We start from the raw sequence: 27,335 nt of genomic DNA, 5'->3' as shown, positions 1-27,335 counted from the left end.
CGTACCATTGCACCAAGATTTTTTTCTTTATTTTATCATTTAAGATCAGTTGAGAAAAAATTGTTATTTACAGTGATGACCTGGCAAGAGGCCCCAGCAGGAAGAAAGATAAAAAAATAAACAAATACATATACAAAAAATGACACAAGTGTTTAAATACTGGACAGCTTTGTGATTCAATCCTTGAAATTGTTCAGCTACGTTTCAGCAAATAGACATTTCTGTCACACCCTGACGTACACCAAAAATCAACATGCCCCACGTCCCGACGGTTCAACGTTGCTTTGATATTTTTATGCATTTTTACAAAAGAGAAACAAGTGCCCAGCAGAGATGTTGGGTTTATAAATCAAACTCATAGAAAAGCACCAAGTACAGAGGGTCCTCGGTTTACAAGGTCCTCGACATACGATGTTTTGTCGTTACATCAGAACTGGTTAGAATCAGAATCAGAATTACTTTATTCATCCCCGAAGGGAAATTCAGTTGTCAGGGTTCTTATCTGTTTAATTTTGAATTAAATAGTCTGACTGCTGATGGCAAGAAAGATTTCCTAAATCTTTCAGTCTTGCAGCGCAGGGATAGGAGCCGTCCACTGATGTTTGGTTGTTCATTGAGGCAGATGTGAAGTGGAGGATCCATGTTTGTCAGAATGGCCTCCATCTTTCTAAATACCTGTCACTCCACCTCATCCTCCAATGTGTTCAATCTGATTCCAACCACAGAGCAGCTTTTTTAATCAGCTTGTTCAGACGCCTTGCATCCTTCTGTTTTATGCTGCCTTCCCAGCAGACTGCAGCATAAAACAGGACACCTGCTACCACAGACTGATAAAACATCTGCAGCATCTTACTGCACATGTCTAAAGATCGAAGTCTTCTGAGGCAATAAAGTCGGCTCTGTCCCTTTTTGTAGATGAAGTCTACGTTTGTAGACCAGTCCAACTTATTATCAAGGTGGGCACCTAAATATTTATATGATGTCACCATCTCGATGTCCACGCCACAAGTGTTCACTGGAAGAAGAGGGGTTTGGATCTGCAGAAATCTATGATCATTTCCTTTGTCTTTGAGGCGTTGAGTAGCAGGCAGTTTTTGTGACTCCAGTCACTGAAGGCTCTTATCAGATCTCTGTATTCAGCTTCATGTCCATTTCTGATACATGCCACGATAGCAGTGTCATCAGAGTATTTCTGAATGTGGCAGGACTCAGTGCTGTATTTGAAGTCAGATTACATACCCATTAGACAGCGTAACGGGCCGTTATGCGCTGTCGAGAACCCTGATATACATGTAAAAAAATTGTTTTAATTTAACCAGTAGGTCCAAAAATGAAGTTAATTACATTACCTCTGTGAAATTTACGAAGTGGAGAGCCATTCATCTGGAAAATAATATACGTGTGGAAAGCTAAACATCAAAATAGTAGACAGGAAGTGGCAACTGTCAACAGACAACTTCAAAATAAAGGCTTTTTCAAAATAAAAATGCATCGATAAGTCTGGCAACATACCATGGAAGTGAAATTAGATTCAATGAAACGTTTGGAACAGGACGAAACACCAACGAACATTGACTTTATTAGCTCAAGTTGTGAAAACAGTGCAACATGTTCTGTTATTTTCTTGTAAAATGTCTCATGCATGCATGAAAGTCTATTCATGACTTTTATGAAGAACTGATCGATATCATGATGCATCGAACGGCTTCGTTTACATTTTCACCGAGTTACAGCTTACGGCGAGAATCGACTTACATCAATCTGTAGGAACGGAACTCTGACATATGTCAAGGGCCGCCTGTGTAAGAAGATTTTTCTGTCATTACCCCCCAATTATGATGGAGTAATGTGCAAAACCAAAGCATATTGCAATTACTTTGACAGACAAAGCTGAAGAGCATATGAAATAATACCAAACAAGTACATTCTCTTATCTCTAGAGAATGTAGTTTTGAAGGTTGAGGCACCACATGCTTCATTAATAATGTTGTGACACCTCACAGCTCCTGTGACGTGTAACTCGTTCATTTTGCACCTTCGATTTCCATTCATTGTTCCGCCCTGCCCTATGCCAGCTACCCGGATTTCTCACCTGACATTTCTTTCATAACCTTTACATCATCATCACCTCATGCCATCTTTGCTCAATCAGTGAAAAGAAACTATAATTTGTTATTGTGCAAGCTGTTGTCGTGACTCAACTGATTGTAGGTTTCGAACGGTGTCTGCACCTATAAAATACTAAATTCAATTTGGCCTACTTCCCTGTTGTAGTAGCGTGCTTGTGCAGCGTCACACTGCTCCCAGTGCTCCTGCGACACTTGCAAAACTCTGAAAGTCCAGCTCTGTAAACAGTTTAACAGCTAGTAGCTATGTTGTAAAGCAGCCACAGATTACCCTCTAACATTGTCATCTGTAGGTGCTTTAAAACTGAAGGAGCACAGCATTCGCCACAAATCAGGCTAAGGCTATGCTAACAGCGACTAAGTTAGAAAGCAGCCACAGATTACCCCAAAACAAAGTCTGGAAAGCAATAATTAAAAAGTCTTTAGGATATGGATCTTAGTGGGCGATGCAGAACAGTCAAAGGTAATTAAAGCAGAAGAGCATCAGAAGATAAACTGTTATCGATCTCAGAGTAAACGTGGTAACGTCATCACCTCTGTTTCTATTGTACATAAGATAAGATAAGATTAACTTTACTGATCCCTCTCTTAGGAAATTCACGTTACAGCAGCAGGATGGAGACGAGGCAGAAAGAAGCACAAGAATTACAAAAAGTACAACAGGGCTTAATAAACTGAACGCAGATTCATTGATGAATCTGTGTATGGATAAATACAATTATGACATGCTGCGTTTACATGTATACAAGTACGGCATGGAAGATAATAACCCACAATTCAGCTATTGCAGTCACAAGACGTTATTGGTAGGGGTGCAATGGATCAAAAAACTCACGGTTCGGATAGTATCGCGGTTTTGGGTCACGGATCGGATCAATTTTCAGATCAGCTGTTTAAATGCCACGGTGATGAGCGGTTGTAGAACAGCCTTCGTCTTGGCTCCTGTCACTGACACGTCCAGGTGATGTCGCTTCATATGGTTGATCGTGCTCGATGTATTTCCACTCTCATACGGCTTTGTCATGCCACAGTGCCTACATACCGTTACAGTTATGTCCGCCACCTTTCTTCCATCTTCACTGTATTTTACAGGGAAGCCAAAATGTTCCCATACGGACGACTTAAATGACGCAGAAGGTTTTTCAAGTTCCTCTGCTCCTCCACTAGCCATGACTACTGCTGCACTCAACTAGTGTGGATTAAACATGCGCTCTCTGCGTGACCACGTACAAATTTTTTTTCATCAACCAATCCACATGTGTTCTGAACTGGAGAGAGCGATCCGTACGGATCACAGATCAGCGATGATCCGTTGCACCACTAGATATTGGTGGAAAAGACCAGTGGTTAACATGATATTATTACACATGAACAACTGTAAGAAGAGAATTTTATATCTTGTTAATTGATCCGGAAGAGCTAAAAAGGAGCCCTCAATACTCAGCTGTAGTAATCATTGTTATTGAAATTATCTAGTTAGGCCGCTATCACAAGCTGTTGATATAAAATATTTAATGGTGGTTCGGAATTTCATTTATCAATCTTTTTTGAACACTAAAATTCTGTATCAGCCCTCAAAACCACATTGGTCAAACCCTTTTAAGCACAATCTGTGATGAGAGCTCCTTAACTCACACCTGAACTTGTTTTCTGGCTCTTATCCGGGCTGTTTTCTCTTATATAGATCCTTGCTTGTGTTGGATCTGCTCTCAGATGTACGGCTGCTAAATGAATCTGTAGAATTAACTACGTCTTCAAAGCAACCTTTTACTTTGAATTTTGTTTTGTAGATGAGAAAAAAGTAGGTGCAGATGCTGCCTCGGACACCTCAGAACATCACAGTTAAACGGGTGAATATCCCGGTGGACAGCTATGTGAATGTTAAAGAAGAAACTGAGCACGCTCCTGGTGTTCCTAAACCAACGGCCTTTCTCCGCTTTTAAATCCTGCTGTTACTTCTCCTGGTGGTAGCCGCAGACCCTCCTCTGGTTACCATGGTGATTCAGCTGCTAAATGACACAGAACCAGATGTTTACTCTGAGAAATAACAGATACACACCCAGCATCGGTTACTAAAACATCTGTAACACTCATCCTGATGCTGCTAGCATAATGCTATGTGGTCTTCCCTTTTTTGTGACAACTTCTGCTCGCCTACGTAGCACATACTTGACCCTGATTTGATTGTCCGTCTTTATATATAGAACAAAAAGAAAGGTAGAAAAGCATACCACAAAGAGTGTATATCTGACAGAAATAAACACATAGGGACAAAAGATAGAAAGAATATGTGAAGATGGGCTGTTTAGCATCTCACCTCCACCGGGTTTTTCCTGTTTAAATCATGCATTCTGATTTTATCGCAGCAGTTTTTTCTTTATCGGCTGCTAAACCCGCTGTTGTCCCGCCTTGATCTACACAAAAAACACACTTCTAATGCATAGTATTCATAAAATAATAATCAGAAATAAGACAAACCAATGGCTAGAATTCTCTAATTGTTTTAAAAAATAATTTGCGATGAAATAATTAAAAAAGCACTAAATATTTGACATGGATTTGTTTAATTTTTTCAGTATATTTTTGTAGGTGTTTCTGTCAGAATGTTAACATTATTTTAGCTCAAAACCGCTTGTTTTGATTTAATCAGACCAGTAAAATGATTTTAATAGTATTTAAAGAACAATGAGATTGCTATGGTGCAAGAAAAGAAAAAATCGAGTATATTTGACGGAAATAAACACACAAAAAATAGATAATTTGAAGGTGAGCATCTCGCCTCGACCAGCTTTTTCCCCGTTTCAGTCATGCAAGTTATTCTGATTTCATCACAGCTTTTCTCTTTATCGCCTTCCATCCTGCTTATCCCACTGTTTTCCAGCCCCAATCTACATCAAAAACACACTCCTAAAGCACAATATTCATTAAACAATCAGAAATGAGCTAAACCGATCGATTGTTTACTCTGGTGACGTTCATGCTGCTGTTGCCACCGCAGTTCAACACACACAGCTTTTAAAATGTACACACCATTAGTGCAAAGTAAATGTTGATACTGATCTGTTTTTTTCCTCTTTCAGTGAAATGGAATTCAGAGATCCTATTTATGGGTAAGTGTAAATTATTAATAATTACATTTTTGGCTCCTTGTCAGAACGTGAGTCCTCACACGCTACATGTTGTGAAATGTGTGGGAGGTGTTATTGTTAGCTCTTAGCCGCATTTAGATTTGCATCAGGAAGTTATAGTAGAAGTTCCATTTTAAAATGTTTGCTCACTGTGTTTGACTAAATGACAATGAAATACCTTTCAGCGACAAGAACTTCAGAGAAAGCACACACACAGGGGCAGATTGCTGGGAATATTTTACATTTATTTTTTTCCAGTGTAAACTGACAGAAAACGAACAAACTGGTGCATAAAAAAATCACCAGAATGCAGAAAATATAGCATTTGGTCCTCATGATTTCCTGAGGATTTCTGCTTATGTTCAAACCAAATCTGCATTATTCTGTAAAATTCCTTATTTTATGGCTGTTTCTGAAAACACCTAACAGAAGACAGTTAACCAGCAACACAGATTTATTTACTATGTGCGTATTAAATGTCTAAGAATCCTTTGTGGGGTAAAATATCTCCCCATTTCCCTCTGCAGCGACCCGTACGCTGACCCGTACTACGACTATGAAATGGAGGCTCTGTGGAGAGGAGGCCAGTATGAAAACTTCAGAGTGCAGTACACGGAAGCTCCTCTCCCTTATCACTACAGTGTAAGTATCTTCTTAACTCTACCTCCGAAATGCATGGTTTCCTTAAAAAAAAAACAACAAATTGCACCATTTGTCAGAGCTAGAAACTGTCAGAACAGAGACTCATCTGACTTTCTTCTTGAGAATTCATTCGACATCCCATTTCTTTTAAAAAGTTAACAAATCTGATCTTAAAATTACCTGTCTTTTTTTAATGACGACAACAAACAGATATTTAATGGAGACTTCACAAGGTGCAGTCCAGCTTCTAGTCAGATGTTTCAGTAAAAGATTTCTTTCTCCAGAATGAACTCCAGAACTCTCTGAACATCAAAGATATTATTGTTTAGGATATTAAATTATTATTTTTTTAAAAACAGAAATTTTATTTGTTCTAAAATGTTCTGAAATTGTTTTGTAAAGCCTTCTTGTTGGAGCTTCTTGTTTATTTCCTAGAATCTTCTTATCTTCAGAACAACACAACAGTGGCAAAAAACACCAAGAAATTGCTTTGAGTTCAGAGGGTTTCCTGCTAAAATTTTTATGTTCTAAAATGTTCTTGAACCTTTTTGTCATGTTTTTAGTCGGAAGTTCTCTTTGGGTTCCAAGAATGTTCTTCTGAAAGGTGGGAAAATGTGATAGTCGCAAGAACACCCAGAAATTGCTCTGGTTCAGAGGATTTCCTTCCAAATGCATTTGTTCTAAAATGTTGTGATGATGTTCTGCCGAGTTCTAGGTCGTAGAATGTTGTTATTGGGGCAAAATAAATAAATAAAAATGCCTTCTTGGGGTTAAGAGAGTTGCCTAATCAGATGTATTTGTTCTAAAAATGTTCTTCGGAGTGCTAGAAATGTTTTAAGTAGGAGGTTCTCTGTTAGTTCCCACAATGTTCTTCAAAAAAAAAAAACACCCAGAACTTGCTTTTCGTTCCAGGGGTTTTAGCTAAAAAATGATTTGTTCTGAAAATGTTCTGCACTGTTTTAGTAACGTTTATGGTTGAAAACTGTGTAATAGTTTCTAGAGAGTTCATAACATCCCAAATTAAACACTCCCTGCAGTTCAGGGGATGAGTAAAATACCCAAATTTTATTCTCGACATGGAATAATAACATCTGGGTTCATCACATTCCTCAGTAACTGACACGTCTTTCTCGATTTCCGCCTCAACAGGAGCGCGAACGTGACCGAGACCCTCGTGAGCGACAACGTGACCGCGAACGGGAGAGAGACCACCGGGAGAGAGAACGTCGGCAGAGAGAGAGGGAGCGAGAAAGGGAGAGGGAAAGGGAGAAGGAGAGGATGAGACGGAAGGAGGAGTGGGAGAGAGACCGGATGAAGAGAGACGACAAGGAGAGGCCGAGGATGAGGCCTCCGAGGGACGCCCGAGAGAAGAAGGACGAGGACAAACTGAAGCCTCGGTCCCCCCTCAACCTCCCACCAAAGTAAGTTTTATTGTGTTGTTTATATTACTGCTGGGTTCACCAGTCTGTTCAAGTGATGGGACGTTCCTCACGTCTACATTCACACAAGATCGCCCATAGTGCTTGAGAACGTCACAGTAAGAACACCATGTTTGTCATTGACGTGATACCAGTCAGCACACCAAGTGACGTGTAATACAGAAACAGAATAAAACTAAACTAGTAGCAGCTCATCAGAATGTCCAAATAACTAAGTTTACAAATCTCAGTTTATTCCTGAAAAGCAGCAAAACAGACCCAGAGCATAATACTGCCACCACCATGCTTGATGCCATCCTACAACGGCATGTCTACCTGCTGTTAGAACAATCCTTTCTCCAAGTTAGACTAATGTGTAGTTAGACCCAATTTATGAAGTTATTACCAGGTGTTGGCCGATTTTGTGTAAAGCAGCTAAACAGATCCAGAGCATAATACTGCCACCACCATGCTTGATGGTGAGAATGCGATCCCAGAAGGTAGTGTCTACAGATACGGACCCGTACCCGTAGCCTGTGGCCTACGGATACGGCACTTTACCTTATCATAAATATTAATGAGACGTACATGAATATTAATGAGCCGTCTGATGAACGCGCTTTGTGATTGGCTGGTAATCTGACGTACATGAATATTAATGAGCCGGTTTGGTAATCCGAGTGATGAAGGCGCTTCCGTGATTCGAGGTGAATCTGCGTGCCGAGCCTGTCATGTCAGTCATCTGCTGTTCTCTTTTCTATCATGCATAATGTCTTATAAATATCATTATCTGACTTTTTCACGGACAGCGATTTGGGGGTTGAAATCAGCACTACTATTAAAAATAGCAAAACTTTATTCACGACCTTGTTCTAATAAAGCACAAACAGCAAACAAAACAAATGGCGGAACTAACAGCCGGCAAACTATAAGTATTTTTTTACCTTCAAAAGTAGCGACAGACTATTACATATTAACAACCTAAACAAAACCCTGACGTATTTTCTACGTCTGTCAACACAGACACTGCACATCAGTCACTTTAATGTTAGCGGACTCTGTTGAATGGCTAAGTTACATAACCACAAACAAATCTCACAATATCACAGTAAATCGAGTTTGTGGTTTTTTTTAAATTCATGCCGAATTAAAGAGCTGCTCCTCACCATTCACGAGTGTTTGTTTCATATTCGACATCTTTAACTTTATCTTGTAAATTAGCGTCCGAAATTAAATGGGAACATTTGCAATGGAGTTCGTCAGCCGCTTCCACCACTGAACGCGGTAAACTAATTAATAGGAACCGGACTTCAAACAATTTATACACGGCATCTAAAAGCGTAAAAACTGCAATGTCTAAAGTGTGAGAGGAGACGGTGTATTTTTGGTTAAATTATACAATGTTCGCCGTCAAAGTCTTTCATATAAACTGCCTGTAATGTGCAGCAAATAGTAGTTAACCGGCGCCAGCTCTTCAGTGACCTTAACGGGTCCGTACCTCTAGTACAGATGCTACAGGTACGGGTCCGTACCCGTAGCATCAACCATCCTAGAAAGGCAAGGCACAAAATCTGGGCATCTACATGTCTTAAAAAGTCTTGGATTGGTCATAGAACATTAAATTCAGATGCCATGGAAACTGTTGTATTCATTATTGCCTCCATTAAGCGCTTTTAGTAGCAAGCTTCAAGCTTCTGGTTGTATCTTTGACCCGTGTAAAACCTTTATTCTAGCCTGATTCAACCATTTCTTGAGGTGGTTGTCTTGTTGGAACCCAACTGCATCCAAGATCCAACCATCTGCCTTATAATTGTAGTTTTTCCTTGCAGTAGCAGAGTAAAACTAAGCTAACAGCAACTGATAAGAGTGTCCAAATAACTAACAGCCCAGTTAATTCCTGATAACTTTCAATTTTAATGTTTAAGAAGAGGACAAAACATTTCCCTGCAGCTGATAAACTGTGACTCCGTGCGACTCTTTACCTGTCTGAGTTAAAGAAATGTTCAAAGTTACCTTCTGTTCGATCGGCCCTTTCGCTATGTTTGATTAATATGTCGTTAAACCAAATTCATGAAGTTCTTACGAGGTATAGACTGATTTTGTGTAAAGCAGCAGAACAGCCCCAGAGGATAATACTGCCACCACCATGCTTTATGCCACCCTACAAAGGCAAGGCACAACAGCCGGATGTCTACATGTCTAACAGTCGTGGATTGGTTGTAGAGAATTAATTTAGTTTCTTCTGATGCCATAGAAACTATTGTATTATAACCTCAACTAAGCACTTTTGATTTCTGCCCACAATCTTCTGGTTTGTCTTTTACTCCTCTTGACAGAAATGGTGCGATTCAATTAAATTTGTTGTCTTTCTGACAGAGACTTGTTTCTTCTTCAGTTTACAACTTCTTGATGGGTTTAAGTCAGAACCTTGGGGAGATCAGTGTAAAGCCTTCATTCTGGCCTGATTGAAGCATTTCTTGGGGGTTTGGGGTCATTGTCTTGTTGGAACCCAACTGCATCCAAGATCCAACTTTCTGCCTGATAATTGTAGGTTTTCCTGAAGAATGCAATAACAGACTAAAACCAACTCCAACTCATGAGAGCGTCCAAATAAATAACAGCCCAATTTATTCCTGCATTCTTAAACAGTGAAACTAAAAGTTGTGCAGAAACTTTATTGTGTCAAACCTAGTAAGATTGCCGGTGCATCTTTTACAGATAAGTGACCAGGATGAATGAATGACCGGTTCCCTCATGTGATCCATGCATTCTTCTCGCTTTTTCGTTTCTGTATCTTATGCGAAACCAGACTGCAGTGTTCCATTCCAAGATTGTCACTGAACCATGTCCGCCATGCTACATTGCATTATTTAAAACAAACATGTTTAGCTGCTATTTTTAGGTTTCTGGTATGAAAGAGATAAAACTTATTCGACCAGGAACTGCTTGTACACACTGATAAAAGTGCAGTTTAGCGAAGTGGTCTGATAGATCCGTACCTGTTGGTGCAGAGCATTTAAAATACCTGAAGTGTTTTGCGCTCTGGGTGGATCAGGCTTGTTGTAACATATGCCAGCTTGACCTGAAAGGAAGGAATATGATGTGCAAGAACGGGGAAATTACACAGTAGACTTTGATTATCAGGGAAACGTTTCACTTCCCCTCTCCCGTGCTATGGTTTCTGTTGGCTGGCGTCTACCTGATTGTTGGTAAAACATGTGTGGCGCTAAATACAACAAATCACTAGAGGTGGAATCCAGTTCAGCCACATGATGGCATGAGTCATCACAGACAATTAGCAGACTTGTCTGTGTGTTTGTGCGTCACTGTACGTGCATGCAGCCTGTCGTGATACGATGTCACACCAAATCCAAAAATTTTCCTCACCTGTGTGTCACCTTGCATTTACACCGGTTTTGGCGCGAGCTATCGCACGATTTCGGAACGAGATTTGCTTTCTCGCATCCTGAGATTTGGATACAGACCACAACAAATAGCCATCGCCAAGTAATGTGGAGGATTTCGTTCACTTCTCATCTCTAGTATGTTGTGGGACACTCGTTGAGACTATCTGAGCCGGTCAGTGTGGGGGGGAAAAAAGCACGTTAGGGCGGACTTTGACACGGGGGGAAAGTTGCCCCATACTTTTTGCTAGCTGAGCTGCTAAGCTGCCTGCCTGGCTAAATACTGGAGCTATGTCGAAAATTCATTTCTCCATCACTCACATGTATGAAATGACATATGAAAACAGACCCCAGGTTGAAAAAAAAACAAAGTTCCCCTTTAAATCAGGACTTTGGGGAGACCAGTCTAGTATCTTCATTCTAGCCTGATTGAACCATTTCTTTACCAATTTTGATGTGTATGTTACCCAACTTCATCTAAGATCAACCTTCTGCTGATGATTTTAGGTTTTCCTGAAGAATGTGGAGGTAATCCTCCTTCTTCATTATTCCATTTACTTTGTGTAAAGCTCCAGTTAAAAAGAGCATGATACTGCCACCACCATGCATGATGGTAGGTCTGGTGTTCTTGAGGTTAAATAAAAAGGCCCACTCCAGACCATCTGAAACCAGTCCAAAGCCACAACTGAAACCAGTTTTAGAAACCGTTTGAAACCAGTCCTAAAAAAGTTTTTAAAAACAAACAAACAAAAAACAGTGCAAAATCAGGACACAACCAAACCCAGACTACTCTAAAAAAAAAAAAAAGTCTAAGACCTACCCAAGACAATCTGAAACCAGTCCTCAGCCAGGACCAGATCCAGTGTGAAATAAATCCTAAACCAACTGTTCATCCAAAACCAAACATAAACCAGTCCCAAGACAGTCCAACATGCAGTCTGATGCCAGTTCAAAAGCACTACTAGAAAGGTCCAGAGCATGATACTGCCACCACCATGCTGGATGGTAGGTTGGGTGTTCTTGGGGTTAAAGGCCTCACCCTTCCCCCTTTTAAACAGATTTCTGCTCAGTTTTTGTTGCATCTGACCACAGAACTTTCCTGCAGAAGGCCTTTTCTTTGTCAATGTGATCAGCAGCAGACTTGAGTGGAGCTTTAAGGTTCTGCTTCTAGAGGAAGTATCCGCAGTACTAAAATATTCACAATCATCTTGTAAGAGCTTCAATAAACTTTAGTATAGCACCTAAAAAAATATCATGATGAACTCCTTTTCAATAGCTGGATGGCACAGTAATACAGCAGATTAGTCACATCGGTGAACAGTTTGCAGTTCAGAGTTGCAATGACAGAATTTAGACTTGACATCTTAAACTCGAATCGATTATCAAAATAGTTGAAGATTAATTGATTAGTTGATGACTGATTTCTGCCTCTCTTATCTTGACCAATAGAAATGGGGATAATATAGTCTTTTACTGCAGGCTATACAGAAACCTGCTGGTGTTGTGGAGGTTTCAACTGATCAATAAACACCGTAGAGTCAGGATTGTTTTTTCATAGTTTTCTTAATATGCACCCAAAAACAAGTCTCAGTACATTTCCGCTTTTATCATGTGACGCAGCAGTGCTTCTCAGTTTTCTCTAATACAGTGAATTTCAACTACAGTTTGTTTTGGTATATCATGTAAAACTAGACTGGAGGTTTTTGAGTTTCACACATCAATGAAATGCAACTCGACTGTCAAGATATTGATTGCACACAAAGCTTCATGCGGAAGTCTTTGGTGGTAAAAACAACATGAAATTCCATTTAACGATAGTGACATTTGTACTTTTGTCTAGTAACTTAACACAAAGTGCAATGTGAGACTGATAGTTCTCTTCGTTTGTGCCTGTATGTTGGGGATCATTGTTCTGCTGGAGAATAAATTTATGTGTGAAACGCGTCAGTGGACAGTTTAACGAAACCATAACTGCAGTAAGTTATATTTTTATGAATTGCAGCCCGATACAAGCATACTGGTATGATGATACTGTCTGTTGTGCAACTCAGTGAAATGAAAGTGACTCTTAGGCATTTACAGCCTTGGAGTTTTTGCCAGAGAGTGTGGGAGGTGCAACAACACAGCAGTTCATTTAAACATACCGCTCTTATGATCGCTACATCAAAGGACATTTTCTTTTATGAAGGTTTAACATTGTTGTGGTTTTCTTTTTGAGTTTCACCTTTCTTCTTCCAGTGAACTTACGCCAGTCCAAAGTATTAATTAGTCTCCAAACCAACTCCTTTGACACGCAGGTTTAAACTATCAGTCCATCTAAGTTCGTCCTCCAGACTTTGATGCCTTTTGATGGCGCAAAAACCAAATCCACCCAAAACTGTAGCCAAGAAGCTTCCGACAAATGACAGCGGAGGCTTTGTTCTGTTTTTTAGGTGTTTTTTGGGATCGTTGGGAAAAAATTCCATTGTAACCTTTCAGCGTATTCTAGTTGAAATGGGCTGAGCTCTGTTGACACTGTTCTCAAGCTTTAGAAAAACTCTCATGTGGCTTTTCACCCAGATTCATTTTGTTGTCATAAAAACCAATAAAGTCTGCACGTGTTGGTGTAGATGATAAAACAGTCCATGGAAGTTCATCCTCCAGACAATGATATCTTTTGACACAGAAACTAAATCCGTCACAAACTGTAGCCAAAAAACTTCAGACTAATGACACCAGTGACCTTCGTCTGCTTGTTTCAGGTATTTTTTGGTGTCATTCAGCAATAATTCCATTGATATAAACGCCAACAAAGTCTGCATCAGTGGGAGGACCTGTTGGTGTAGATGATAAAACAGTCAATGTTAGCTCGTCCTCCAGACAATATCTTTTGACGATGCAAAAACTAAATCTGCCACAAACTGTAGCCAAGAAACTTCTGACAAATGACAACAGTGACCTTGGTCTGTTTTTTTTTAGGTATTTTTTGGTGTTTTTAGGCAAAAATTCCATTGTTATAAAGACCAATAAAATCTACGTCAGCGGGAAGACATGTTGGTGTAGATAACAGTCCATGTAAGTTCATCCTCCAGACAATGATATCTTTTGACGACGCAGAAACTGAATCTGCCTCTAACTGTAGCAAAGATGCTTCTGACAAATGACAGCAGTGACCTTGGTCTGTTTTTTTAGGTATTTTTTGGAGTCACTAGACAATAACTCCATTGTTATAAAATCCAGCTGAAGTCTGAGTCAGTGGGAGGATGTGTTATCCTTAATTCACAGCCAGTTTTTTAGAGGAAAACACAAAGAATCATTGGATTTTTTTAGCTTGAACTAAACAAAATCTAAACCTTCAATCATGATATTTCATCAAGATCATTTTATTCTACGTGTCTCATTGAAAAACTCACCAAAATGAGGAGGTTCTGTGTAGGGCTGGACCCAAATATCCGAATATTCGTTCGCTACGGTGGTATCCGGATATTAATTTTGGTATCTGAATATTCACCAACACCGACAAATACAAATACATCTGTTATATACTCAACAGTCACTTTATTAGGTACATCTACCTACTTCCTCTTCATATCATGGGTTATCTGCTCTGCCTGGAAGGTGTTGAAGAACTTTTGGTGTTCACCTGCACTGCCTCAGGCACATTTTACTGAGTTATAGCTTTGATTACTGCAGTTGTGGTTTGGCTTTTGACTAACATTAAACAATGATTTTCTTAATAACATAAACGCTCATCGACCACTTTTAGGTACAGCTGTTTAATTGCTTGTTAACACAAATAGCTAATCAGCCAATTACATGGCTACAGACTGGCAGTGGTATAATGGTGTGGAGGATGTTTTTTGGCTCACTTTAGACCTCTTCGTACCAATTGAGCATCATTTAAACACCATCACCACCAATTATCTCGTGTTTGCAGTGGAGCAAAGATTAATGCTTTAATCACTAATAAAGCTAACAGACGTATTTGGCAGCAGACCATAAAACTGTGCTCAGCTACGACATTTACGCTCAGCAGGTGAGGGACTTTCCTCCAGGTGTTTATTTTTTGCAGATATTACCTCAAGATTTACCTCCAAGTGTGCATCATGAATGTTTCTTTGAGGAAATGAACACATGGAATGGATATTCCCACTGAAAGCACTCGTAAAAAGTCCGTCGCCGGCTGCCCAGTGAAGCGTGAGAAGAATGTTTTGGTTTATTATTCGCGTGTTAGTTTGTTAAACACACTGCGCCTGAGATTGCATCATGGTTGCGTGTACGTGAAACGCTATGTATCCCTCAGCGCGTGAGAAATTCAAAAGGAGTGATGCAAGAGCTAAGAAGTGACCCGATCAAGTGCAGCTAAAAATAGCTGCTCTGTTGTGATTCTTTTTATAGCTCCAAGAGTAATCCAAGATGCTTCACGGGAACTATTTTTAGCTCAGCTTTTTTTCCCTGCTTAATTACATATTTCCTATGAGGAAGGAATGGAGAAAAAAAAGGGAAGTTGGGCAATAAAGCCCACAGCGTTCAACAAAAGGCTGTAATAGGATGTTTGCAGGCCTTTGTTGGTTTAATGAATCACTCCGAGGGATCTGATGGAAAACACGAGCCGATCCGGTGGGTGGAGGCTCCATTTTTTACAGCAGATGAACTATGCATAACCCTGACGTCGCAGTTTGAAATTCAACACTGTGTGGTTGTAACAAAAGAATTAAAAAAAAAAAAGAAGTGGGCAAGTTGAGACGAGAGAAAGGAATGAGGCAACTTTCTGGCTTTAACTTGTGCTGAAATGCAAAACATGTGACCACATTCACCACCGTTTACTGTCTTACATTTAATCACATATTAGGACTTGTTAAAGTACAGAGGAACAAATTAACAATGCATGAATGATTTTTTTTTAAAAGTAAAGAAAATTGACATGGCAAAAATCTTGATTTGTTTCCATTTTTATAGATTTTTTTATTTCTACATTTATTTATTTTTAATATATTTTTTAATCCCTGCACTTTCATTTTTTTATTTCTACATTTTTTTAGCTATTTATTATTTATTTTTAATAGATATATTTTTCTCTGCATTCTAATTTTTTAATTTCTACATTTAGTTTTATATATTTGTTTTTTTATCTCGTTGCTCTAATTTGTTATCTCTGCATTTATTTTTTTAATCTCTGCACTCTTTTACTTCTACATTTATTTAATTTTATATATTTGTTTTTTCTTCTCCACACTTTTTATTTCTACATGTATTTATCTCTGCAGTTATTTATTAATTTCTACATTCATTATTTCTATTTTAATTTATTTTTCACTTTTACATTTTGTATTTCTATGCTGATGTAATTATTTTTTATCTTTTTTAAATTTATAGATTTATGCTTTCACTTACTTTTTATTTCAGATTCTTTCTGATTTTATATGCGGTTTTATGAGGAAAATGTACAAGCTAATTACAGATTGGTCTGTATCACAGATTGTTCCTTGTTGGGTATCTGGAGAATTTAGGACTTCCCGTTGTGTTTAGGCTCCGTCAATGGAAAGTATAAAAATCAAAACACCGCCGAAATCCTGGACCAGCTTCTTTAATTACAAATTTCTTTAATTCTGAATTATGAAAGTGTATAGATTAGTCTGTTTCACAGTATCGGAGATTCTTCCAGAGTTGGATCAGCACAGGATATCTGGGGAATTTAGGACTTCGTGCAATATTTGAGCTCCGTTGATGGATAACTTAGAAATCGAAACACCTGCAAAGTTCTGAAGTGACATAGATTGATCTCTTTCACACTATTAGAGATTCCTCCTGAATTGAATCAGCACAGGATATCTGGAGAATTTAGGGCTTCCCACTGTGTTTAGGCTCTGTCGATGGAAAGTACAGAAATCAAAACACCTCCAAAGTCCTGGAGCAGCATCTGTAATTATCAATTTCTCTAGTTATGAATTGTAGAAGTGTATAGATCAGCCTGTTTCACAGTATCAGATTCTTCCTAAGTTGAATCAACCAGGATATCTGGAGAATTTAGGACTTCATGCAGTGCTTGAGGTCCATCGATGGACCAATCAAAGCAGCCCCAAAGTCCTGAAGGGAGTTCTCTATTACAAGTTTCTGTTTTTATGAATTATAAAAGTGTGTTTAACAGCAAAATACACTTTCATGTACTGTCTACAGTCTGTATGGTCACAAACTTTGGGCCGAATAAAAAACGGACTTGGTTGGATTATCGAATTTTCATCACTCCCTTGCAGCCATATGGACAAGTAAAGCTCAAATTGGCCTCAAAGTATCCTCTATATATATGAACACCACCAGTTTTTGGTGAATTCAGTTGGGGAATAACCAAACAAACAATCCTGTCATCACCTTAAAGTTACTTGAAAGATGCTTTTGCACTCAAATGTCAGTTTGCAGTGAACAACAGAGAGTCTAGTAATTGTTTTTGATGGAAATCTCTGGATGAGTTGAGAAAAAATAGTGAAATTCTTTTTTAAGCATTTTTTTCTGATCTGATGCAGACAGCTGGTTGTGTTAAATGGTAAATACATCTTTGCATATCAATTGCACACTTTTAAGTTAAGTTGAAATTGTGCAAGAGTGTCATATGTCGTAATTGTGATTTACAGCCCTAACGTTCTGCATTTTGTTAACCAGATGTTGAACAAGTGAAAGAGTTGGACAGATGTTTTTACTGCAGGTGGTTTTGTTCTTTAATCTTTTACTTTTTGAGTTTCTAAACCTTCAATAGGAAAAATTTGACCCAAAGTTTCTGTACTTCGACGTTGCACGAGCACTAGTCAGAGATCAGTCAAACCAGTTCCTCTTCCAACATGATGAAGTGAAAACATTCTTAGAAACAAGGATTTCCACTTCGCCTCTGGCAGGTGATATTGCCAAAGTGCTTTACGTCACTCAACACTGAACACAAAGCAAAACATGGGCGCTGGCTCATTTGTTGATGGGAGCGTCATTGTTATGGTCGCTGCCTTTGAGGCTGATGAGAAATACCTTGCAAAGTTCCACAATTTCAAAAGAGAAGTGACTGAAAACGTGGGCAAAACAATGGAGAGATGAAGAAACACTGACAATGGACCTTGATCACAGTTGTCCATCCTGAATCACAACGTAGGAAAGTCTGTTATTGCTAAAGTTAGTAATGCAAACTTTTCCATAAATGACCTGAAAGAATGCAGTTAACGCCACATTATAGGTAGATTTTTTAAGAATAATTGTCATTGATTAGTATTAATTTGCACAGATTTTGTGAAAAGGGAAAAACTAATTTTAAAGCAAGAGCAACAAAAAATGACTGTTAAGACTACAGTTTGCATTTTTCAGCACAAGCGAATCGAACCAATAGTTACCTAGAAAAGTATTGGAATGTGACTCATCTGATGATTAGCGGTTTGTCATGTTTGCCAACGAATGGTAGCGTCTGGCACAGTTTTCCATTTCTCTCCTGAAGTTAAAGGCTACCTAAGGTGCAGATGATGCCAAACAAGGATTCCCCCCTATTTCCACATCCTGGGTTTTAACGAAGACATGGGGAAAAAAATGCCGCTGAGGGTTTTATACCTTAAAATATATTCCTGGAAAGAGACACTTGTCATTATGGTGAGTTCAGGTGGAAGAATGTTTATGAATCATTCTATTTAATGTTCAACTATTGAGTTTCTTCTCACGTAACAAGCAAAGTTTCTTCATGTTGTGTGAAAATTGTATCGAGATCTTTGTATGAATAGGTTGAACCGCCCAGTGTTCAGGTATTTTCCACTTTTTCAAAAACATTCTGGCGTTTTCTGCGAATTTCCGAGGCCTATGCTACATAACTTACAGATGAAGTTTTAAACAGTTAGCTTAACCGATAGTTCGTCAGTAGTCGAGTAGTGGTTGGAATCTGAATCCCTTTTTTGGCCAAATACACTTTTTAAAAATTTAAACAACAGGTTACCGAAATAACACGAGTGTTGAATGACAATTTACAATACATTTTCTGACATGCAGGTTGTTTGTCTAACATATTTTTACTCCGCCAAGGAACAGCGGAGTTATGTGACGACGTCTGTCTGTTTGTTAGCAACGTTACTCAAAACGGACTAACGGATTTGGATGAAATTTTGATAGGTCAGAAATGACACAAGGACCAAGTGATTAGATTTTGACAGTGATGCAGCTTATAGTCTGGATCCACAGATTTGTTCAAGGTTTCTGTATCATTGTGAGATAGCGGCACGGCGTCACTGACAGTCCACCGTTGCGGAATTATTGGGACTTATCCGTTGAAAATGATACAAGGAACAACTGATTAAATTGTGGGGGTGTTTCTGAGTCCCATCAACTCCCACCGCCCGCTACATATTTAGGTCACATGATTCGGTATCCGTACATAACGTACACATGCAGAACACACGCCTGTGTTCAACGCAAGGTCATTCTGTTTGTGGGTACATCTGTATTAAATTCTACGTTCTATGTTGCAGTGATTTCTGCCACAAATTTTGTCAAGATTTCATCAGTTGGAAATGATACGATTGAGCGGCCTTGGAGGAGTACTGCTCTCCGAGTGCTTTTCTTGTTTATTAATTTAATAATTGACTGTTATTCCACTTGAACTGACTTGGTTTCCTTTTATTCTGTCTCCAAACCGGTTGACTGCTCGGTGTTTGTTTCTGTTTATGTAGATTCACCTTTGAACCAAAACCAACGTGAGTTTTACTCATTGTCATATTCTCAGTTGATAGAAACTTTCTGCCTCACATCTCTTCGTTGTTTTTGTTTCCTTCCTCCTCTTTCAAAGTGCTTGTTATTTTATCGGCAGATAACATTTGACTGTCTGTCAGCAGCCTATGAATCAGCGTCACAGTGATAACAAGGTGACTGTGTCAGTGGTTTTCTAGGTAATGTCAGTTTCAATGGTGAGCAGTAGTGTTTCCCATGCATTTGCATCTGCTTAGTTTCCCCTGTTGAGTTCATTGAGTATCGATTAAAAATTATATCAGTCTGTATAACGCATACATGGCAATTTTCCGAGGGTCTGCAGGTTTCCGCTGATTTAATTTGAAATTTGAACATTTCTGTGAATCGTCTAAATCCGCTAAGAAAATTTTAGGGGGGTGTCACGAATCGGGGTGTGTGAACCCATGCAGCAGGCGCAGACAGCTGGATGAATTAATAGGGTTTTAAATTATAGAAAAAATAGATCAAACAGAAATTCGTAATAAATAAGCAGGAGGTAAGAAAGCAGGAGGGAAAACTAAACCGAATTGACCAACTAAAGGAGGACCAGAAGGCTGAGGAAAAAACTATAAAATAAACAGAACTAACTAAACAAAGGACGGACCCGAAGGCCGAAGTAAAACTAAACATAAACCTAACAGAAGTGAGGGGAAGGTGGCTTACAGGTTGTCCGGGTTATGGACAACAGGAAGGGCAGAGCAGACTGAGCCGACGATGAATGTGACGAAGACGGGGAACTGGAAACAGGGTCCGAGGAGCAAAGCATGACGAATGTAATCCGGGGAAAAACAAAGTCCAGGGGTAATGAACAGCAGACGGTGAAACAGCGAGTAGTTGGGGAAGTGGAGCAGCGGGGAGGTTCCTTCAGTCAATGATGCACCGTTGAATTGGTGAAGAGCAACAGGCTTTATGCTGCACTGATTAGTAATTCACGCCGGCTGTGCTGGAAACACAGCCGCTTGTCATTCCGCTGACGAGCCACGTCACAGGAGCAGGAGGGCGTGACAGGGGGGTTAGGTACTTTATTGTCGCCGATGTTAATGAAACTCAAGCGAATAGTTGTGAAATATGCAAAAATATGCGCGATTCACCTGCCGTCAGGCCGCGGAGGGATGTGTCCTCTAATCAGACACTGGGTCTGCTGCGGGGTTACTGGACTGACAGCCTGTGCTTTGGGAGGGGGAGAAGCTCACAGCAGCACCTGCTGCTCGTTGAGGACAGTAACTGCAGAATGATCCGAGTTTTCCTGTCAGTCTCCAAAACGGCAGAAAAAGTCGCTAGGACGCTTTGGAAAGTCGCTAGATTTAGCGAGAAAGTCGCTAAATTGGCAACACTGGCGCTGCGCTCCGCATCAGCTCGTGCTTCTAGTGTGTGTGTGAATGCGCGAACTGATGACGTCAGGCCGGGCGTCACATAAAAACTCACAACTCCATTTATATCGGTTATAGTTTTCTCATTTTATGCGGAAATTGTGAAATCAAGCGGGACCCGCATATTTCTCTTTTTTTCGTGGAAATGTGAGATTCTTGCGGGAATTATGCGCTGTTTTGCGGGGATTATGCGGCCTTTTGGGAAATAATTGACCCCCGCATAATCAGCGGCATTTTGGTGATTAATGTGGGAATTCATGCGATCGCATAATCGCTTTTTTCTGGAGGGTCTAGTTACACTAGCAGCATCAACAGCTACTTCAAGTGCCAAGGCAAAAGAAACATTAAAAGAGAAGGAAATGGCTGCAAGAAAAGCCCACCAGCAGTAGTTGAAAAGGAAGGTTGTCCAGAGACTTGCACAGCTTGCTGCAAAGAGATAGTGTACATAGTAGTATAGAACTCTTATAGATTTGTGAAATATTTTGAACTGAAGATAGTGAGAAAAGATTGAAGAACATGTAAGTTAACTTTGTATTAAATTTGCTGACTTAAACAAGTGCAGTATTATTATGTTTTTGATCATTTTAACAGTCTAACTGACTTCTATTTTTATCTCTCCGCTTCAGAACCCCCCCCCCCCGGTCAAGTCAATAGTCTTCAGCTGAAATCAGAATTTCCTGTTGCCATGTATGATAACGAGATGTGTCAGTATGCAAGGTTAGTTTACATACACTTCATTGGGGGTTTAGGTAGGGTGAGAAAAACAGAATACCTTTAACAAAAACTCAAGAAATAAAATATGTATTTCCAAATATAACATCTTGCTCAATCAAAACTGTAAATCTGTGAGAAACAAAGAATTTCCGAGACCAGGCTGAAAAATTCTGAGATATTTTTGGCGCTGTTTTCCGGTTTATGCTAAACATACGTGCACGTATTTGCTTCAAATAGCACCCATATATGGACATTTGCTCTCCGTCCTTCATTCATCACACTTGGTCTTTCGGGATAAGTGTCTACAAACCTCTCGTTGACCTCTTATTCGTTTCAGCCTTCCGGGAGTAATTTACTGAAGGAAGGGAAATTAGGTCAGTGCTTGTTGATGAGTCAAACAGCAGTCGCTCTCTCACGCCGTCTTACAAACTGTTTTGCAACCAGAGCCTAGAAATGACAGATGTACAGCAGCTGAACTGAGGAGGAGTAGATGGAGAACACATGACTTTAAGCTGCAATGAGGCTACTATGCCAAGAAAGCAATGAATATGTTGTTTTAATTGTTCTGTGGCTGCAGGATTATTTATATAAATATTGAGTAGGCGATTATTTATCACAAGTATTCAGACTTTTAGGGATGAACTATTTATTTTATACGCCTGATAATGTTTGAATGTTTGCATTGAAGTATGAATATAAATGCAGTTACACCGAAAACGCCTCGCCACCTGAACAATTGCTCGTTGATATCAACATTACAATCTACAGCTCTACTGCAAATAGTAAAATTATTGATTCTAGTGACAGATTTACTTGATTCAGCTTTGCTGTGCCCAACAAAGAAAGTCCTATTACTGAAAAAGTTACCTTGGAGCCGGGAGTTGATCTGAAGTACTTCATCCTACCGTCAAAAGTTCTTGAAGAATTCTGCATTTATTTTCTCCACTGTCTTAAAACGGCTTGGTAGTGTTCATTTAAATTCATTATAAGAAGGAAACAATGGGGGGGAAAAATTATGGAAATTTTCAAATAAATACAATATGCAGAGCAGGAAAACATGGCTAATAGGAACAGTCAAATACTCTTGCATGTTTCAAGGTCAAACTAAGAACTGTTTGACAGCTAAGTAAGGATTTCTTAAGATGTTTTACAGCAGATTTGGATCTGTTGTGTAAGATTAGATGTTGATATCCCTTCTTGCATACATGAGACACCTACGACTCTGGGATGGTCAAGTGGGTGAGTTCATCCTCTGGGTTATCAAGTAGGCGCCCTCCTTCATCGGTGTTTTGCTGATAGGCCCACAACACCTACAGAGGGTTCAGCAGTGAATCCCAGCATCCCGTGTTCACCCCCTAGATGTCATCTACTCATTTGAAGGCCCGGGTTATATATACACACGTGGACAAAATTGTTGGTACCCCTCAGTTAAAGAAGGAAAAACCCACAATTCTCACTGAAATCACTTGAAACTCACAAAAGTAACAATAAATAAAAATTTATTGAAAATTAAATAATCAAAATCAGCCATCACTTTTGAATTGTTGATTAACATAATTATTTAAAAAAACAAACTAATGAAATAGGGCTGGACAAAAATGATGGTACCCATAACTTAATATTTTGTTGCACAACCTTTTGAGGCAATCACTGCAATTAAACGATTTCTGTATTTGTCAATGAGCGTTCTGCAGCTGTCAACAGGTATTTTGGCCCACTCCTCATGAGCAAACAGCTCCAGTTGTCTCAGGTTTGATGGGTGTCTTCTCCAAATGGCATGTTTCAGCTCCTTCCACATATGTTCAATGGGATTCAGATCTGGGCTCATAGAAGGCCACTTTAGAATAGTCCAACGCTTTTCTCTCAGCCATTCTTGGGTGTTTTTGGCTGTGTGTTTTGGATCGTTGTCCTGTTGGAAGACCCATGACCTGCGACTGAGACCAAGCTTTCTGACACTAGGCAGCACATTTCTCTCCAGAATGCCTTGATAGTCTTCAGATTTCATGGTACCTTGCACACTTTCAAGACACCCTGTGCCAGATGCAGCAAAGCAGCCCCAAAACATTACTGAGCCTCCTCCATGTTTCACCGTAGGGACAGTGTTCTTTTCTTCGTATGCTTGGTTTTTGAGTCTATGAACATAGAGTTGATGTGCCTTACCAAAAAGCTCCAGTTTGGTCTCATCTGTCCAAAGGACATTCTCCCAGAAGCTTTGTGGCTTGTCAACATGCATTTTTGCAAATTCCAGTCTGGCTTTTTTATGAGTTTTTTTCAGCAGTGGTGTCCTCCTTGGTCGTCTCCCATGAAGTCCACTTTGGCTCAAACGACGACGAATGGTGCGATCTGACACTGATGTACCTTGGCCTTGGAGTTCACCTTTAATTTCTTTGGAGGTTGCTCTGGGCTCTTTGGATACAATTCCAACGATCCGTCTCTTCAATTTGTCATCAATTTTCCTCTTGCGGCCACGTCCAGGGAGGTTGGCTACTGTCCCGTGGGTCTTGAACTTCTGAATAATATGAGCCACTGTTGTCACAGGAACTTCAAGCTGTTTCGAGATGGTCTTATAGCCTTTACCTTTAAGATGTTTGTCTATAATTTTTTTTCGGATGTCCTGGGACAATTCTCTCCTTCGCTTTCTGTTGTCCATGTTCAGTGTGGTACACACCTTTTCACCAAACAGCAGGGTGACTACTTGTCTCCCTTTAAATAGGCAGACTGACTGATTATGAGTTTGGAAACACCTGTGATGTCAATTAAATGACACACCTGAGTTAATCATGTCACTCTGGTCAAATAGTTTTCAATCTTTTATAGAGGTACCATCATTTTTGTCCAGGCCTGTTTCATTAGTTTGTTTTTTTAAATAATTATGTTAATCAACAATTCAAAAGTAATGGCTGTTTTTGATTATTTAATTTTCAATAAATTTTTTATTTATTGTTACTTTTGTGAGTTTCAAGTGATTTCAGTGAGAATTGTGGGTTTTTCCTTCTTTAACTGAGGGGTACCAACAATTTTGTCCACGTGTGTATATATATATATATATATATATATATATATATATATATATATATATATATATATATATATATATATATATATATGGTAGAAAACTCTCAGGTGAATCCAAGGGTTTACCACTTTTTGCTGAAAGACTGGGTCTACATTTTGGTGAAGAATTTGTGCAAAGTTGTTGCACACGCTTGTGACTTTTCTGGGTTTAGTACTTGATGTCTGAAAGATTAGAGGTTTTTTTTAACAACATCTTTTTAATCTTCCCAGCAGGCCGATGGAGCCTCCGTCAAAGAAGGAGGTTGTTCCAGTCATGAGGCGACCAGACGAATGGAAGGACCCGTGGCGTCGGTCCAAGTCCCCCCGGAGACGCCCTGGGCTGGGTTCCCCACCACGAGGCCGCCGGCGACATCGACCTTCGGGCTCCTCGGCCTCCTTGTCCAACTCCTCCAGGTAGGAACTCATCTTCACATCAGGGTTTCACCTCTTCGCAGGGAGGATAGAACTTTTTCATGACTTCCTGTAGGAAAACAACCCGTTGGTCGACTTTTAATATGTTACACAACTTCCCACGGCCGACGGTGGTGGTTTTGTAAATCCCCTTTCTTCCCCGTTCTGATGCTCGGTTTGAACTTCAGCCAGTTGTCTTGACCACATCTACCTGTCTATATGCACTGAGTTGCAACATTGTGATTGGCTGATTGGCTGTTTGTATTGACAAGCAATTAAACAGGCGCACCGAGTAATAAAGTGACTGGTGAGCGTTTATTATAAAAATCATTGTGTGATGCCTGTCAAAAGCCAAACCACACCTGCGGTAATTAAAGCTGTAACTAACTACAATGTGCCCGAGGCAGCGCAGATGAACACCAGAAGTACATCAACACCTTCCAGGCAGAGCAGATAACTCATGATGCAACGAGGAAGTAGATGAAGATGAATGTCCTACTTTATCATTGACCCACTAAAGGTTTCCCACGGAGTTTTTGACTTTTACGTAAGGACAAGTCCCTGGTTTTTTTCCGTGGTGTTAAAACTGAAAGCTCGAGAACATGGATGTAAGTAATGATGGATTTAAAATACTTGGAAATGTTGTACATTATCGTTCAAAAGTTTGGGGTCACCCAGACAATTCCATGTTTTCCATGAAATCTCACACTTTTATTCATGTGCTAACATAACTGCACAAGGGTTTTCTAATCATCAATGAGCCTTTCAACACCATTAGCTAACACAATGTAGCATTAGAACACAGGAGTGATGGTTGCTGGAAATGTTCCTCTGTACCCCTATGGAGATATTCCATTAGAAATCTGCCGTTTCCCAAAAATGTTGACGATTGGATTTTACTTTTATATTCTACAACAGCGGTCCATAACCACCAGAAAGAATAAAAACATTTAGTTTTTTATTTTGTTTCAGGCAGAATCTGCAACATGTTTTATTTTGAAAAATGACAAGATCGTCTTCCCGTGACGTTGTCAATTCTCCTGATCGGCCGTTCAACGAAGCCGTCAATCTGCCAAAATGAATAAAAAACAAACGTCTATGGAGAGCTTCTTTGAAAAGAGGGAGAAGAAAAAGGAAAGACATATTCAAGAATTAAAACTAATTTTATTCATTTAGGACAGATTTTTTAAAATTATAAAATACGAGATTATTATTTATGTGCACGATGTCTGGACCGTAGAAAATTGTCTTGCTGTTGCAATTGCATAGCTGTATTTTTATGGATTATGACCACTCCTCTAGAGTTACAAATAACTAAACTGATCGGCTGTTTGTAGAGGATTCTATGTTTTTTAAATACAACCGCTGATGCAAAGTTGATTTCAACACTGATTGATGCAACTGAATAAAATTTGTGTACATCTCCAGGTCTTATGTTTGTGTAAGAGTTTATTTACATGCAAAAATACGCCCGTGTTTGATCGCTGTTTGGTCTAAATCTGTTCATCTTGTTTGTGTTGCAGGTCTTCGTCTCGTTCTTCGTCCTACACAGGTTCCGGTTCGTCTCGTTCCCGTAGTCGTTCCTCCTCGTTCAGCTCCTACTCCAGCCACTCCTCCCAGCGAAGCTCCTTCAGCGGCAGCCGCTCCAGGTAAAAGACCAAAATAAGACGTTTGACCAACATTTTTCACCATTTTGTGACAAAACAGCCAGTTGATTGATCCAGAAAATATATACTACAGAGTATTAAAGCAGCAATTATATCAACTTTATGCGTATTTAATTTCCATCAGCATCAGTTTCAGCTGCTTAGTTGATCAGCCGTAGATTCATCTGAAGCTTTGAGAATCATTTAAAGCCTTTCAGCAAAGAAATATCTTTTTACTAACCCTTGGATGCATAATCACTGATAATATCATACAAGAAGTGATGCACAAACTTGGAGGAAAAGAGTGGAAAAATGTCGACAAAATGGATGTGGACATTCTTCTGCTGCTGTTCTCTGTAATATTCTTCTTTTTCAATAATCAAAATCAATTATAAAGTGAAAAATAAGCACATTTCAAACATGAAATCACTCTTGTGTGGACAAAAATATAATATAAACAATAATACAACTTATTATTCTTAACCAAAATGGCATAAAGACAAATTGATTCTTATACAGGTAATTTTTGGACCCACTTTTGGAAGAGTGCTGGGTCCAATCACTGGAGCATCTAAGGATTAACTAATGTTGGGATGTTTTTCTTTGTTCCATGTGGCAGTAAAACTAACATTGTATGTTTGTACTAAATCACATACGGACGACATAATTCTGGGTCAGGGTGTATAAACACACTTCAGCAGTTT

The 27,335-nt window shown here is 39.4% G+C and overlaps 1 protein-coding gene across 2 annotated transcripts in view; it reads left to right on the top strand.

The window, feature by feature from the left end:
* Positions 1–27,335, top strand: part of zc3h18 (zinc finger CCCH-type containing 18) — a 61,727-nt gene that overhangs the window by 12,822 nt on the left and 21,570 nt on the right. For both annotated transcript variants that reach the window (XM_051952594.1, XM_022209513.2), the window contains exons 7-11: positions 5,207–5,236; positions 5,782–5,896; positions 7,046–7,317; positions 24,806–24,988; positions 26,509–26,634. In XM_051952594.1, coding sequence (XP_051808554.1) covers positions 5,207–5,236; positions 5,782–5,896; positions 7,046–7,317; positions 24,806–24,988; positions 26,509–26,634 — 726 coding nt within the window. The remainder of the gene's footprint in view (positions 1–5,206; positions 5,237–5,781; positions 5,897–7,045; positions 7,318–24,805; positions 24,989–26,508; positions 26,635–27,335) is intronic.

This window comes from Acanthochromis polyacanthus, chromosome 8 (assembly GCF_021347895.1).
Source record: "Acanthochromis polyacanthus isolate Apoly-LR-REF ecotype Palm Island chromosome 8, KAUST_Apoly_ChrSc, whole genome shotgun sequence".
Taxonomy (NCBI): Eukaryota; Metazoa; Chordata; class Actinopteri; family Pomacentridae; genus Acanthochromis; species Acanthochromis polyacanthus.
The sequence above is the reverse complement of the archived record's forward strand: the minus strand, read 5'-3'. Positions and strand labels throughout refer to the sequence as shown.